The sequence below is a fragment of the Archocentrus centrarchus genome, unplaced genomic scaffold, assembly GCF_007364275.1.
Source record: "Archocentrus centrarchus isolate MPI-CPG fArcCen1 unplaced genomic scaffold, fArcCen1 scaffold_27_ctg1, whole genome shotgun sequence".
Classification (NCBI taxonomy): domain Eukaryota; kingdom Metazoa; phylum Chordata; class Actinopteri; order Cichliformes; family Cichlidae; genus Archocentrus; species Archocentrus centrarchus.
In genome coordinates, this window is record NW_022060257.1 from 2,320,692 (window position 1) to 2,333,471 (window position 12,780).

Sequence of the window (12,780 nt, forward strand, 5' to 3'; positions counted from 1 at the left end):
AACCATCCTGTCAGTCAGTGTTTTGGTTTATCAAAAAGGCCTTTATGATGCCATCTAGAGAGGTCCTCTCCCAACACCTTTTCTCCACCATAGTTCACTTTCAGGATATGCATTCACTGGCATCTACAAACATGTTATTCAGGCCATCATGCTGCCTGACCTGTTTAAGAAACTTCCACTGATAACCTCTATGGCATGTCTGAGGCACTTGCCTTTCTGGTTCTCAAAACTACACTGCTCATATAGCTCACTGTCTGTGACGCCATTATACGATACCACTGTGGATATGTTTTCTGAATTTCTGCTGCAGCTATAGATTTTTAATTGATCACTGACCATACTGTTATCTTTTCCATCTTTGATAAGTTGCACAAACTAATTGATTCCCTCATCTTTTGGGTGGAGCCATTATGCAGGCATGCAGAATGGCACAACCCAACACAGAATCCCAACAGTGTTTAAAGCCAGGTCAGCAGCAGTTGAGTGGCCCTAAAAAACTTGGTTGAGCGGAGTTGATGTTGCTTGGTTAAAATCAGACAAGATAACCACAAAACTGCCATTTAAAAAAGCAACTAAAGCAAAAACAACAAAACAAACCCCAACAACAACAACTAGCAGAAGCAGCTCAAGAATAAGCAGAAAAAACAAGCGATGGACAGATCAACCAATGCAGGGTTGTTTTTTTCTTTTGGAGAGTCCCAGGTATTTAAACTCTAATGGGGGCTGTCCCCTTTGGAGGAGGTCATTGACCCACTATTAGTCATGTGCATCATCACATGAGCCAAGGTGTGAAAAAAGGCATGTGTCATTACGACCAGGGTTTCAGGTGAAACCATTGTGAGACCTTGCCCCACCCTATCATGTGACTTATTGAGGTCACCTGAAGTAAGGTGTGAGTGGGGGTTGAGACACCTGGGAAGGGATCTCAAGTCTGCATTGTAGGTGGCTGATAGATCCACAAAGGAGTCCCACTCAGACCCACTGTTAGCAGTATAAACTCAGTCCCATACAACATTTCCAAGCACCATTTTAGCTCCGCTTGTGGGTAACACACCTCATCACATTGAAAACTCCACTGACTTCACCAACAAGATCTGCAAACTTATGTTGAATCCAGATGAAACCATAGTGTCCTTTGATGTGGTTTCACTTTTCACTTGTATACCTACAACTGAGGCAGTGGAGACGGTCAGAAAACAACTACAGCAAGACAGCTCCTTACACAACAGAACCAGCTTTACCCTTGATCACATTTGCACACTGTTAGACCTCTGCCCTACTACCACGTTTCAAATACAAAGAGGGTTTCTACAGGCAAAAACATGGATGTGCCATCGGCTCCCCAGTGTCACCCATTGTAGCCCAACTCTATGTGGAGGAAGTGGAAAGTAAAGCTCTTGGCTCCGTCAAAGGGATAGCACCTAGCCACTGGTACAGATATGTGGATGACCCTGGGTCAAAATCAAAACCCAAGAAGCAGAAACCTTTACTGAGCACCTCAACTCAGTGGATAAAAACATAAAGTTCTCTAGGGAAGATAGCAAGGATAATAAGTTACCTGTCCTGGACTGTGCTGTGCTCACTGAGGAAGATGGAAGCCTCAATGCTGAACTTTACTGGAAGCCCACACAAACAGACAAGTACCTACTCTATGACTCAGCCACTGGAAAACAAATCTGGGGTTATCAGGACCTTGCATCAGGTGGTCCTGATGACTGCCTGATGATCACCTGCATGCCTTTAAGGTAGAAGGGAAGGAAAAGGAACACACATATGTAAAGAAAGCTCTTAAAATGTGGTTATGCCAACTGAGCCTTCATCAGATCAGCCAAGATGCACAATACAAGGTCAGACACCACCTAGGGAGAAAGAGAATGACAAATGGAACACCACTGTCATCACTTATGTAGCAGGTTTGTCAGAGAAACTCCAGTGCTTTCTCCAAGCATGACATCCCAGTGTTCTTCAGACCCAGCCACACTCAAAGACAAAAACTGGTTCATCCGAAGAACAAAACGCCTGAACACAAGCTAAGCAACATAGTGTATGTTGTGTAGTGCAGGGAGGAGTGTTCAGATCTCTATATTGGAGAAACCAAACAGCCACTCCATGAATGCATTGCACAACACAGAAGAACCACCTCTACAGGACAAGACTCAGCTGTAAATCTGCACCTAGGATAAAGGACACTGCCAAAGTTCACATTTTGGACCAGGAAGACAGATGATTTGAAAGAGAAGTAAAAGAAGCAATCTATGTCCACTGTGAATGTCCATCACTGAACAAAACATAGTAGTCCAACAGCCACGTCCAAAGGGGACAGCCAACATGAGGGTTTAAATACCTGGGACTCTCCACCTTTTAGTTTAAGAACTGAAGAAACTTTTTGAGTAAGAAATGAAACATCTTGAAAAAATTTAAAGAAGTCCAGTCACCTTTTTTTCCAAGCTCTTGAGACTACCGTGACCTGGATGACTGAGAATGTATACAGACATCTTCCTGTTAATCAATTAATTATTTGGCTACAGCCATTTTCCACTGAAATCTGTGCAGTCATTTTATATCTGAACATAATTTTGTTTATCTTTGCTCTTGATGACTAAAAGTCTTTCTGGACTCTATCAGTGTAGTTATAAGCCAAAAAAAAAAAAAAATCCTGCATCGGTTCATCTGTCCATCTCTTGCTTTTTCTGCTTATCCTTGAGATGCTTCTTCTAGTTGTTGTTGTCCAGTCACCTTTCTTTCAAGCTCTTCAGACTGAATATCAGGAGGAAAAATAACAGAAATTGATTCCAATGCATCTGTCAGAATACTACTTCATATAGCAAAGACCAATAATACAATATTCTGAAGAAGCCTTCCTTGGTCTTTCTGCCCTCTGACTGTCCTCTTAGCAGTAGCAGTCTTCTCCTCTCAAACAACAACAGCACATAAATGTCAACAAATGTAGCAAACGGCACCCATTTAAGATCACTTCATGCACTTTATTTGTCATGAGCAAAACTGTTGCAAAAGCATTACATTGCCTTGTGAGTTAGGTGGATCCTACATTGCAGTGGAAACCAAAAGGCTTAATGGACAGATGAGAGAGCTGAAAAATGAAACCAATGATGAAGTACCAAAAAAAGAGGCCTGTTTGATTGACAGGTGTCCAGATACAGGCAACTGTAGCTGTTAGCTGTCTGCTAGGCCTCACCTCCATAAATGGAGTCACTGAACTGGACCTCTCCACTGTGTTTGTGTTGTTGGCACCTTTTGCAGCATTTTAATGGAATATCTGAAAAATAACATGACGGCTGTGCAGTACAGCTCATCCAAGAAATTTATGCTTCAGTTTCAGTGCAATTCTAGTATTTTATTCGTCTTTTATTTAGAGACATTATTGAGAGGGACAGTGGTGTGAACAAAAACGTACACCCTCTTTCAATTGTAAGATTGTTATGTATCAGGAAAAAACACACCATTTGGTCCTTATCAGATCTTAAAATTAGGTAAATACAACTTCAGATGAACAACAACACACATCATATTACACCGTTATTGTGCATACATGCACACACACACACACACACACACAAAAAAAACAAAAAACAAAGCCTAAATGTAGAAGCAGTGTGTGAAAATCTAAGCACACCCTTACCACTCCATATGAATTAAGAGGGTAAGTAGCAGCCAGGAGCTACTAATCAAATGCACTTGATTAATTGATCATCAGCAAGTTTGACCATCTTTATGAATGCAGAAGTTTTGACAGTTTTTTGATCTGGAGGATTCAGGTGTGTATCGCTGCCCATCAATCTGGGAAGGATAATAAGGCCATTTCCAAAAAAATTTGAAGTCCTTCATTCTACACTGAGAAAGATTTCTCAAGTATTGCTTGTTTTTTTTTGTTTTTTTGGGGGCGCGGGGGGGGGGGGGGGGGGGGGGGGGGGTGCCAGGAGAAGGCTTCTTTTCTCTAAAGAAAACATGGTAGTATGGCTTAGGTTTGGGAAGTGTCATCTGATCAAACCACAAGACTTGTGGAATATTGTCCTTTCGACAGATGAGACCAAAGTGGAGATGTTTGACCACAATGCTCAGTGCCACATTTACCAAACCAGTGGTTCTCAAATCCAGGCTGAGTCAGATATAGAAGTCATTAGCAGGACTCTGGAGAACTTGACTGCATACTGAGGAGGTGATTCAGCCATTTGATTCAGGTGTGTTGGATCAGGGACACATCTAAAACCTGCAGCACACTGGGTCACGAGGCCTGGGTTTGAGAACCGCTGACCTAAACCCAAACACAGCATATCAGCACAAACATGTCATCCCAACTGTCAAGCATGGTGGTGGAGGTTTGATCTTTTGGGTTTATTTTGCATCCACAGGGCCTGAGCACCTTGCAATCACTGAGTGGACCATAAACTCCTTTGTATACCAAAGAATTCTAGAGTCAAATGTGAGGCCATTTGTCTGACAGCTAAAGCTTGGTCAACAATGGGTCATGTAACAGGACAGTGATCCCAATCTCACCAGAAAATCTCCAACAGAATGGCTGAAAAAGAAAACAATCGAGGCGTTGAGATGATCTGATCAATTTTCAGACCTCAACCCAAATGAAATGCTGTGGTGGGACCTCAAGAGAGCTGTGCATAACCAAATATCTGCAAACCTCAATCAACTGAAAAAGGTGGTTCTAAAAGCTGCACTTCGTTTTTCACACACTGTTTCTGCATTTTGGTTTATTTTTTATTAAATAAATGGTGTAATATGTCATGTGTTGTTGTTCATCTGGGGTTGTTTTTATCTAATTTTAAGACCTGCTAAGGACCAGATGATTTTGACCTTAGAATTGTCTTTCTTTTTCACATAACTGTATGTGTATCTGTGCTGCACTCATGTAATTAGTGGATAACTTAGCATTCAACACTCTGGTCCAAGGAGGGCCAAAATGCTAACATTGAGGCTTCAAAATGCAAGTCCAGAAACCAATGGGTGGCTACAGTTTTATACAGTCTATGGAGAAAACACACCCTAAAACACAAAACCTCTCCTAACTCCCTAACTCACTTACAGAATGGAACAAAAGAGTGCTCTCATTTTAAGTTCAGGTTTAGCTTTTTGTGTGTGTGTGTGTGTGTGTGTGTGTGTGTGTGTGTGTTCTTGCAAGAGATCATTTACAGGAAATGATCCAGCATTGGGCTTTGAACCTGCAACCTTAGTTAGTCCCCTTTTCTAACCTCTGTATTTCTGCAAGCAAATCCTAGTAAGGGGTCAAAATTGCCATGATTCAAATGTAATTTTACAGCCATGAGCATGTGATCAGGCTAACTGGGAATCACAAATAAATATACTTAATTTAGATGACCGGTCTTTCATGCTCATTCAGTGAACACATGTGTACTTGTGATACAATGAGAAAATATTTTTAATATAATCTTTCTCAAGTTTTTGTTTTTGAAAATCCTCCACCATCAATGTAGAAATCATACATTTTTGAGCCATTTGACATTTATGATGCTATTACATATTGATGCTGTTTATAACAAATCATCCTGATAACCTAAGAGAGCCAAGTGTTTTTTTTTTTTTTATGTCCAAGTTCTATGTGTGTAATGTGCTGTTTTGCTTTGTGATGAATACAGTTGGACTGAACCCAGCTTCATCGCCCGGGAAGGTAACCTGGGACAGCACTTTCTTCCACACAAGGAAACCCCACCCACTGTTGGGTGTCACAGTGAGTTCAAACGTGTCAGTCAATAAGAAATCAGCTTCGAGACAGGCTCAGAGGCATAAGGCAGCGGTGGGTCTTGGGCTGCATTTTTCTGAGGCAAAACATGCAGAAGGCAAGAAAATCAGGTGTAACAGCTGTTTCCTCTAAGACGTTTCTGTGACTTAAAAAAAAATGCAACTTTTGTTTTGCGTAAAAGTATAAAGCAGTCCTAAAAAGTTTTTCTTTGGAAAAAATGCGCACTTTCTCTAAGCTGCGCGTCTCAGCAGAGGTGCCTCAAACTTTTCCAGGAGGAGATGCGGCTCCTCTCGGGACTGCTCTGTCCGGAGTTACTCTGTTCCCAGCTGTATCCACCAGAGGACCATCAAATCGAAGCCTGGATTCCAGCATAGATCCGATCGTTCACACATCCACAGCGGACCACTCTGCGGCATTTTCTCGGCCTCTTATAGAAAGCGGGGAAACGGCAGAAGATGAGCCCAAACTTTATCTAGAAGCCAGTGAGCTTTGGAGACAGTTCCACAAATGCGGAACAGAAATGGTCATTACAAAATCCGGGAGGTAATTTTCTAACATTTATGCATGAGTGGAAAGATTTTGATGAATGCGTGCTTCATGTCGCGGTATCCTCTTCTCCTCGCAGGCGTATGTTTCCGCCGCTCAGGGCCAGGTGCACCGGGATGGACAGGAGAGCCAAATATATTCTCCTCATGGACATCGTGGCAGCTGATGACTGCAGATATAAATTTCATAACTCGCGCTGGATGGTGGCGGGCAAGGCGGACCCCGAGATGCCCAAACGCATGTACATCCACCCGGACAGTCCGGCTACGGGAGAGCAGTGGATGTCCAAAGTGGTCAACTTCAACAAGCTAAAACTGACCAACAACATATCCGACAAGCATGGATTTGTAAGTTTTCACTTACAAAAGGCAGTTTTGAGCACCCACAATGCTGTCAAAGAGCGCATATACTGAGTTTATGGCCTTTTGGTGAGCAATAACAGAGAAACGCAGTAGATTTTCTGAATGCGTAAAGTAGTGTGGTGAACACTTAAAAGTGTTATTAACACTTTTATTTGAGTTTGATTCCACACTACGCTTCCAAGTTTGAGTTTATCTTATTCTTTGGCATTTTTATTTGCAGACAATTCTCAACTCCATGCACAAATATCAACCCAGGTTCCATATAGTAAAGGCAAATGACATCTTAAGGTTGCCTTACTGCACTTTTCGGACATATGTGTTCTGTGAGACAGAATTCATCGCAGTCACAGCTTACCAAAACGACAAGGTAAGAGATTCTCTTCCCTAAAACAAAGTGATAAAGAGAGTGAAGATTTTAAGTCTATAATCATAAAGAAACGTGTCACCTTTGCATCAATCATCAGATCACACAGCTGAAAATAGACAACAATCCTTTTGCCAAGGGATTCCGAGACACCGGCAACGGAAGGAGAGAGAAGAGGTAAGTTATTTCTTAAAGTTACTCAGTCATTTATTTAAGAAAAAAAAACCCTCCAGTATCTGTTGTGTAGAAGTACAAAGGAGGAGAAAATGAAAAGTACCTCAGAAATAATGTGTAAGTGTGCCACTATTACCATATTTATAAATGACACATTATTTCCATGTCAGTGAACATGTGATGATGTAAATAATTGTGTAATAGTTGTATGCCTTGGTACAACTGATTTTCAGCACCTATGTGTACTTTTTGTTTGAGCTTAATTTATTAGCCAAATAAATAAATAAATGACTGTGTGGTTAACCGTCTCTGTGTGTTAGCCCTGTGACAGACCGGCAACCTGTCCAGTGTGTACCTCACCTTTTGTCCTATGAAAGCTGAGACAGGCTCCTAGCTACAGTAGTTAAGTGAATCTAGCATGTTTGTTTTTTGTTTTTGTTTTTAATATTGTAGGCTCTGTATCCTAAAGCACCTTGAGGTGACAGTTGTGATTTGCCACTGTATAATTAAAATTAAATTTGATTGAATATACTTTATTTGTTTATTTTTTTTGTCCAACATTCCTGGATAGATTTTATGGACTTATGGAATCTACTATCAATACTCAGCTCAGGTTTAAGGAGGGCCACGGCCATAAATTTGCCAAGACATCAAAATAAAAGATCCTAAAATGTCTTTATGTATCATTTATTCTGTCTTTTTTGAATAGTTTTGATTTCTCAACAGAAAATTCCATTTCAGCGCCTTTGCTACTTTGCTGAGAATCAAATCCATGTAGCTGTGAAATTTTTACTTTTTTTTTTTTTTACTACAACAAAAGTCAAATCTGAGTCTAAAAGTTTATGAAGTAACCACAGTGTATAAATTTAAACTCTCACCAAGCTGCTAACACTCCCATATTTCTTGGAAAAAAAAAAAGAAAGAAAATACAGACACTGTGGCCTCAGCGTGGTTATGTTTGCACATTTTACTGTTGTGAAGAATTTTCACTACTAGGCTTAAATGCTATTTTAATGTTACTTTTGAAGCTTTTTTCTCAGTAAGCCAGTAATCTTGTTGTTTGTATCGCTTGCTTCACAATAATTTTTCTTGGTTGCAGCTTACATAGGATACCAGACTTCACTCATTAAAAAAAATACTCTGTCTCTGAGCCTGTAATATATATATATATATATATATATATATATATATATATATATATATGATCAAACACCAAAGTTGAACAAACTTCTGCAAATTATCATTACTCAGCATCATTATTAATTTGTTTCTTCTTATTTTGTCCTTCGTTGCCATATCAGGAAGCTACAACATTCATCCCAGAGGTCTAAAGAGATGCGGATGACTGATGTGAAACAAGAAGCTGTAAAAGATTCTCCACAGCATTCACACAGTTCCAAGGCTTTAGGTGAGCAAATACAACACTTTGCCCGCACAATATTCACAATTTCAATATGAGTCCAACACTGTAAAAGCTGCCATAACTGAGAAAAAATTAAGACAAATGATTGCTAAAATGTGTTTAAGATCATTAATTTGAAAGCCAAATTTTTTTAGAGATGGATATTTTGATTGCATGGTAGATAATGCTGATAAACTATTTCCAGTTGATAGAACGTTTCACAGTTTTCACAGTATTTTATTTATGTTTATACTACTGTATGTGGACAAAAGTACTGGGCCACCTACACATTACACCTACAGGAGCTGCTCAGTCATGGAAAGCCATGCCATGAAGCTCCTGGTGCACAGTTTTTGTACTGCTGTTAATGCCAGAAGAGATTTAGATCTCTGCAGTTATTGAGTGAACAGAGTGTTGGCCACTTTTACGCACCTCAGCACTTAGCGACCCTGCACTGTAACTGCATGTGGTCTGCCGCTCGGTGACTGACTCACTGTGTTTCCTAAACACTTCTGTTTTCTAATAATACCCCTTAAAGTTGATTGTGGCATATCGGGGAGTGAAGAAATTTCACAAACTGACTTGTCGCAATGGTGTCATCCTGTTACAGTACCACGCTGGAATTCAGTAAGCCCTTTAGAAAGACCTATTCTTTCAAAAAATGTTAAATAAATTATGTAATATATGTCAATGACTGCAAAAACCATAAACCACATTAGACATTCAGAAAAATCTTGAGAAATCTCAGTCACAACAGAACTAAATTAGGGGTTTGAAGTTAATCATTAATAATCAGTCGATTCTCTGTTCTTGTAATTTCAGAATTGTTCTGTATACACAACTTTACTATATATGCATACAGAAAGTATAAGTGAGTAAACTTGTTAGAAGTGCTAATTTGACTTAAGATGCTTTTGTATTCAGTGTATTGTAAAATTATATTTTTAACTGGGTGTTAGTCCAAAAAAAATAATTTTCCAATAAGGAGAAAATAGTGGCCTGCTTAATTATTTTAAGGAATTTGAGTCTTCAGTGTATAAGATGCTTTAGTCTTTCAACATAAGCAAATCTGCAGACAAGAATCAAAAACTGAACTTTTTTGTTTTTTGTTTGTTTTTGCAAGATGCTCGTGAAAGTGACGATGACAAAGACAAGAATTCAGACGAGTGTCTTGGAGAAGAGCTGTGTGAAACAGACCAGGAAAAACAACTAGAGCCGAAGGTTTCCATTACGGAAGCAACCTTGCAGACTGCAGCTGGGATCCAAAGCAATCTGGACCTCAGACAAAATCATGTCATCAGTCTAACAACTGACCAAGCAAATTGTTGCCAGAAACAAAATGCAAAGAAGGAACAACTGTGTGAACTGTGCAGCGGTTTTGCATACAGCTGTGTTTATTCTCCTAAATTAAACAGATATCTGTGGGATCCCAGAATGTCCAGTGACCTTTTCCACTCCTCTCAGCTGAACACCTGGCACAGCTGTGCCAATGCAGACAGAGCAGTGCCATGTGGACTGAGCCCAGCAGTGCCTGCTAGAACTCCTCATCCCGTTAATCTTCAGCAACATGCACTGGTGCAGGTACATAACACAAGAAATAGTTTAGAAGCTGTATCAAATGAGTCTGTATAATCTCAGAAAACCATTAAGGACACCGGCAGCCTTTAAGTGCCCATCAAGGTGAAGCATTAACGCTCACATGATGAGACTTAGACTATTATGTCACACCATAATTATTATTTCTTTTGGCTGTTGTTAGCTTACCCTTTAACATGGGCAAATGAGTTGATACCCAGCATTGGCGCCAGCTGGCTAGTCTTAGCTTTCTTATTTGCTACTGCTATCACTAGCAAAGTACTCTGCACTACAAAACAACCACAGCAGATTTAGTTTTATTGTCCTTAAGTGGGGTTTGTTGTGCTGGGGGCCAGCTGTTTGTTGGCATTAGTATTTAATGGTTTTCCCCATTATTAGCCAGTGTCGCTAAGTGTTGACACTGGAGTAGAAGAGAGACATTAACTGTGTCCCAATTCAGGGGCTGCATCCTTCCAACAACCATGAAGGTCAGAAGTGAGCAGCCGTGGGTTACATTCATCATTGCTTTCATTATAGAAAGAAGTTGTTTTTAATACTTTTACTGACTCATCAGTGAAGTTGTTGTAACCAATGGTGGAAATGGTGGTGTAATCAATGGTGGGAAAAGTAATGAGTTTTAGTACTTATTATGCAGGGTCATATATTTTATAACGTTATCTTGACTGAAAAATTACTGTATGTAGTATATTTTTTTTAATATTATAATCGTTCCATATAGAGCTGATTCCAACTGTTAACACATCCGCTATTCACTTATTGTTTTTACTCTAACTGCCAAGGAAACATATTTTAGTAAAAAGTACTAAATATACCTGAGAAATGTAGTAGCATTCAACTATATAGCAAATATGAATAGTGAAATTAAGAACAAATAAATACTTCTTTGCTGAGAAACTTAGTGGGTACTCCTATGGTTCTGTTTCTGAGGTGCACACTACAAAGAGCGAATGCCAAAAATTCAAAGTCCCATTTGTGAAAAAGTACAATCAAATGTTTAGTGGACACTGACTTAGTTATAGTAAGAAAATCCTCTGCAATTCCAAAGGCTGTTTCCTTTGATCCTCATGTGACTGTAACTTTGGAAGACAGTTTTTCCAACCACAGTCATACTAGCTTCAGATAAACGTGTGTCCACAGACTGGGACACTGTAGATTTTATCCACCATAGTTAAAATTAGAAACAGATTTGGGATTCATTAAAGCATGATTAAGCATACACATCTAGGATTGGATCTTTTAATGATCAGTGTGAGGAGGAATGACTACAAGTTAACAACTGCCTGACTGAGATCTACAGATTACCATGTTAAAAAAAAAAAAGCTGTAATGAGCCACTGAGAACTCTACAGATGGTGAACTTAAATTACATCCTTATCACCAGAACAAAGTCAGATTTCAACATTTCTACTAACTCTACTAACTTCTACTGACTCTGAAACTCCCACGTTTGATGCAAAAAGAAACAAGGATGCAAAATGAATGCTGAATGTTTATCTTTTATATTCATAGCTGTACCGGTCAGCCTCTTTTCATTCATAGAGATTCCCTCTGTCACCTTCAATAAAGAGGACTCCGGTTGTGTTTTAACAATGGATTCAGCAGGTTTGCCTGTACAGAGACCTCTGGGCTTGGAAAGAGTAACTCACTATTAACTAGTTTGGTACTTTGTGTATGTTTTAATCTTTGTTATATTAATTTAGGTAACTATAGCCCTTAATGCGCTGGAGGCAAAAATTTGAATTTTTTTTTTTTTTAATTTTCTAGGTTGTACAATTTTCCAAAAATGTTGCTCATAATTTTAAAGAAAAAAGCTGATGTTTTGCCCCAAGGAAGACTTTTACTTTGTTGCAGTTTTTTTTTTTTTCTCCTGATAATCTTTTCCATGTGTCTTCTTGTTGTTGTCAGGACCTGAAGAGCCTTTCAAACTTTGGAGGCCTTCTGTTTTATCCCAACTCCAGGTTCTTAGCAGCATCAGCCCATTACCTCAACCCACCAGGCCAGCCCGGGTTGGATTTCAGAGGCTGTCCGAGCATCCACAGTCGGGATTACTTCTCCTCTCCGGCAGTATTTTCATTTGTTCCTGCGGGGAGTGGTGGTTTCAAATATCTCACCCCAGAATGGCGTACACTGCCTAAGGTGGAGGAGAAGACTTTAACTGAGCTGGAACTGACTGCAGCCAGGATGAGTAAAGACCAATGGGAGACCACTGACTTGTGAGAGGTTTCCTGCTGCTTTAAAGTGTGCCTGCATGTGGACTTCTAACCCTGTCATTCCTTCTAGATTCCTTCTTGGGTGCTCTTTCAAGCTCGGCCTCTTGACGCTGAGTATTGCTGCCCACAAGGAAAGGTTGTGTATCCCGCAAGCCATCAGCAGCTTTGACGTAAAGGCAGCATTTGACAATCCCACGAATGAGGACATTTAAACTTACTTCAAATTGGAAAAGAAAAACTTGTTGCCTACATGAGTTATGGTTGAATTCCTGTCCTACAGAGAGTGTTTAATTTCAACAAAATATAACTTGGATCATAAACAGCATACTAGGGTGTGTTTTTACTGAAACTCTGCTGACTGATGCATTACATGGATGCTTAACTAATGACTTTGC

The 12,780-nt window shown here is 39.8% G+C and overlaps 1 protein-coding gene across 1 annotated transcript; it reads left to right on the forward strand.

The window, feature by feature from the left end:
• The first annotated feature begins 5,795 nt into the window (after window positions 1-5,795).
• On the forward strand, window positions 5,796-12,767 carry LOC115776173 (T-box transcription factor TBX3-like). The gene is made up of 7 exons (XM_030723751.1): window positions 5,796-6,274; window positions 6,357-6,624; window positions 6,860-7,006; window positions 7,104-7,180; window positions 8,479-8,585; window positions 9,703-10,160; window positions 12,081-12,767. The coding sequence occupies exons 1-7, from the start codon at window positions 5,949-5,951 to the stop codon at window positions 12,390-12,392; spliced, it is 1,695 nt and encodes a 564-aa protein (XP_030579611.1). The 5' UTR covers window positions 5,796-5,948; the 3' UTR covers window positions 12,393-12,767.
• The last annotated feature ends 13 nt before the right edge of the window (window positions 12,768-12,780 follow it).

Bases quoted from the DNA above. Each gene is read 5' to 3' on its own strand.
- LOC115776173 (XM_030723751.1), top strand. From the start codon at position 5,949: ATGCGCACTTTCTCTAAGCTGCGCGTCTCAGCAGAGGTGCCTCAAACT. The intron at 7,007-7,103 runs GTAAGAGATTCT...ATCAATCATCAG, and splicing joins CAGCTTACCAAAACGACAAG to ATCACACAGCTGAAAATAGA. The intron at 10,161-12,080 runs GTACATAACACA...TGTTGTTGTCAG, and splicing joins AGCAACATGCACTGGTGCAG to GACCTGAAGAGCCTTTCAAA.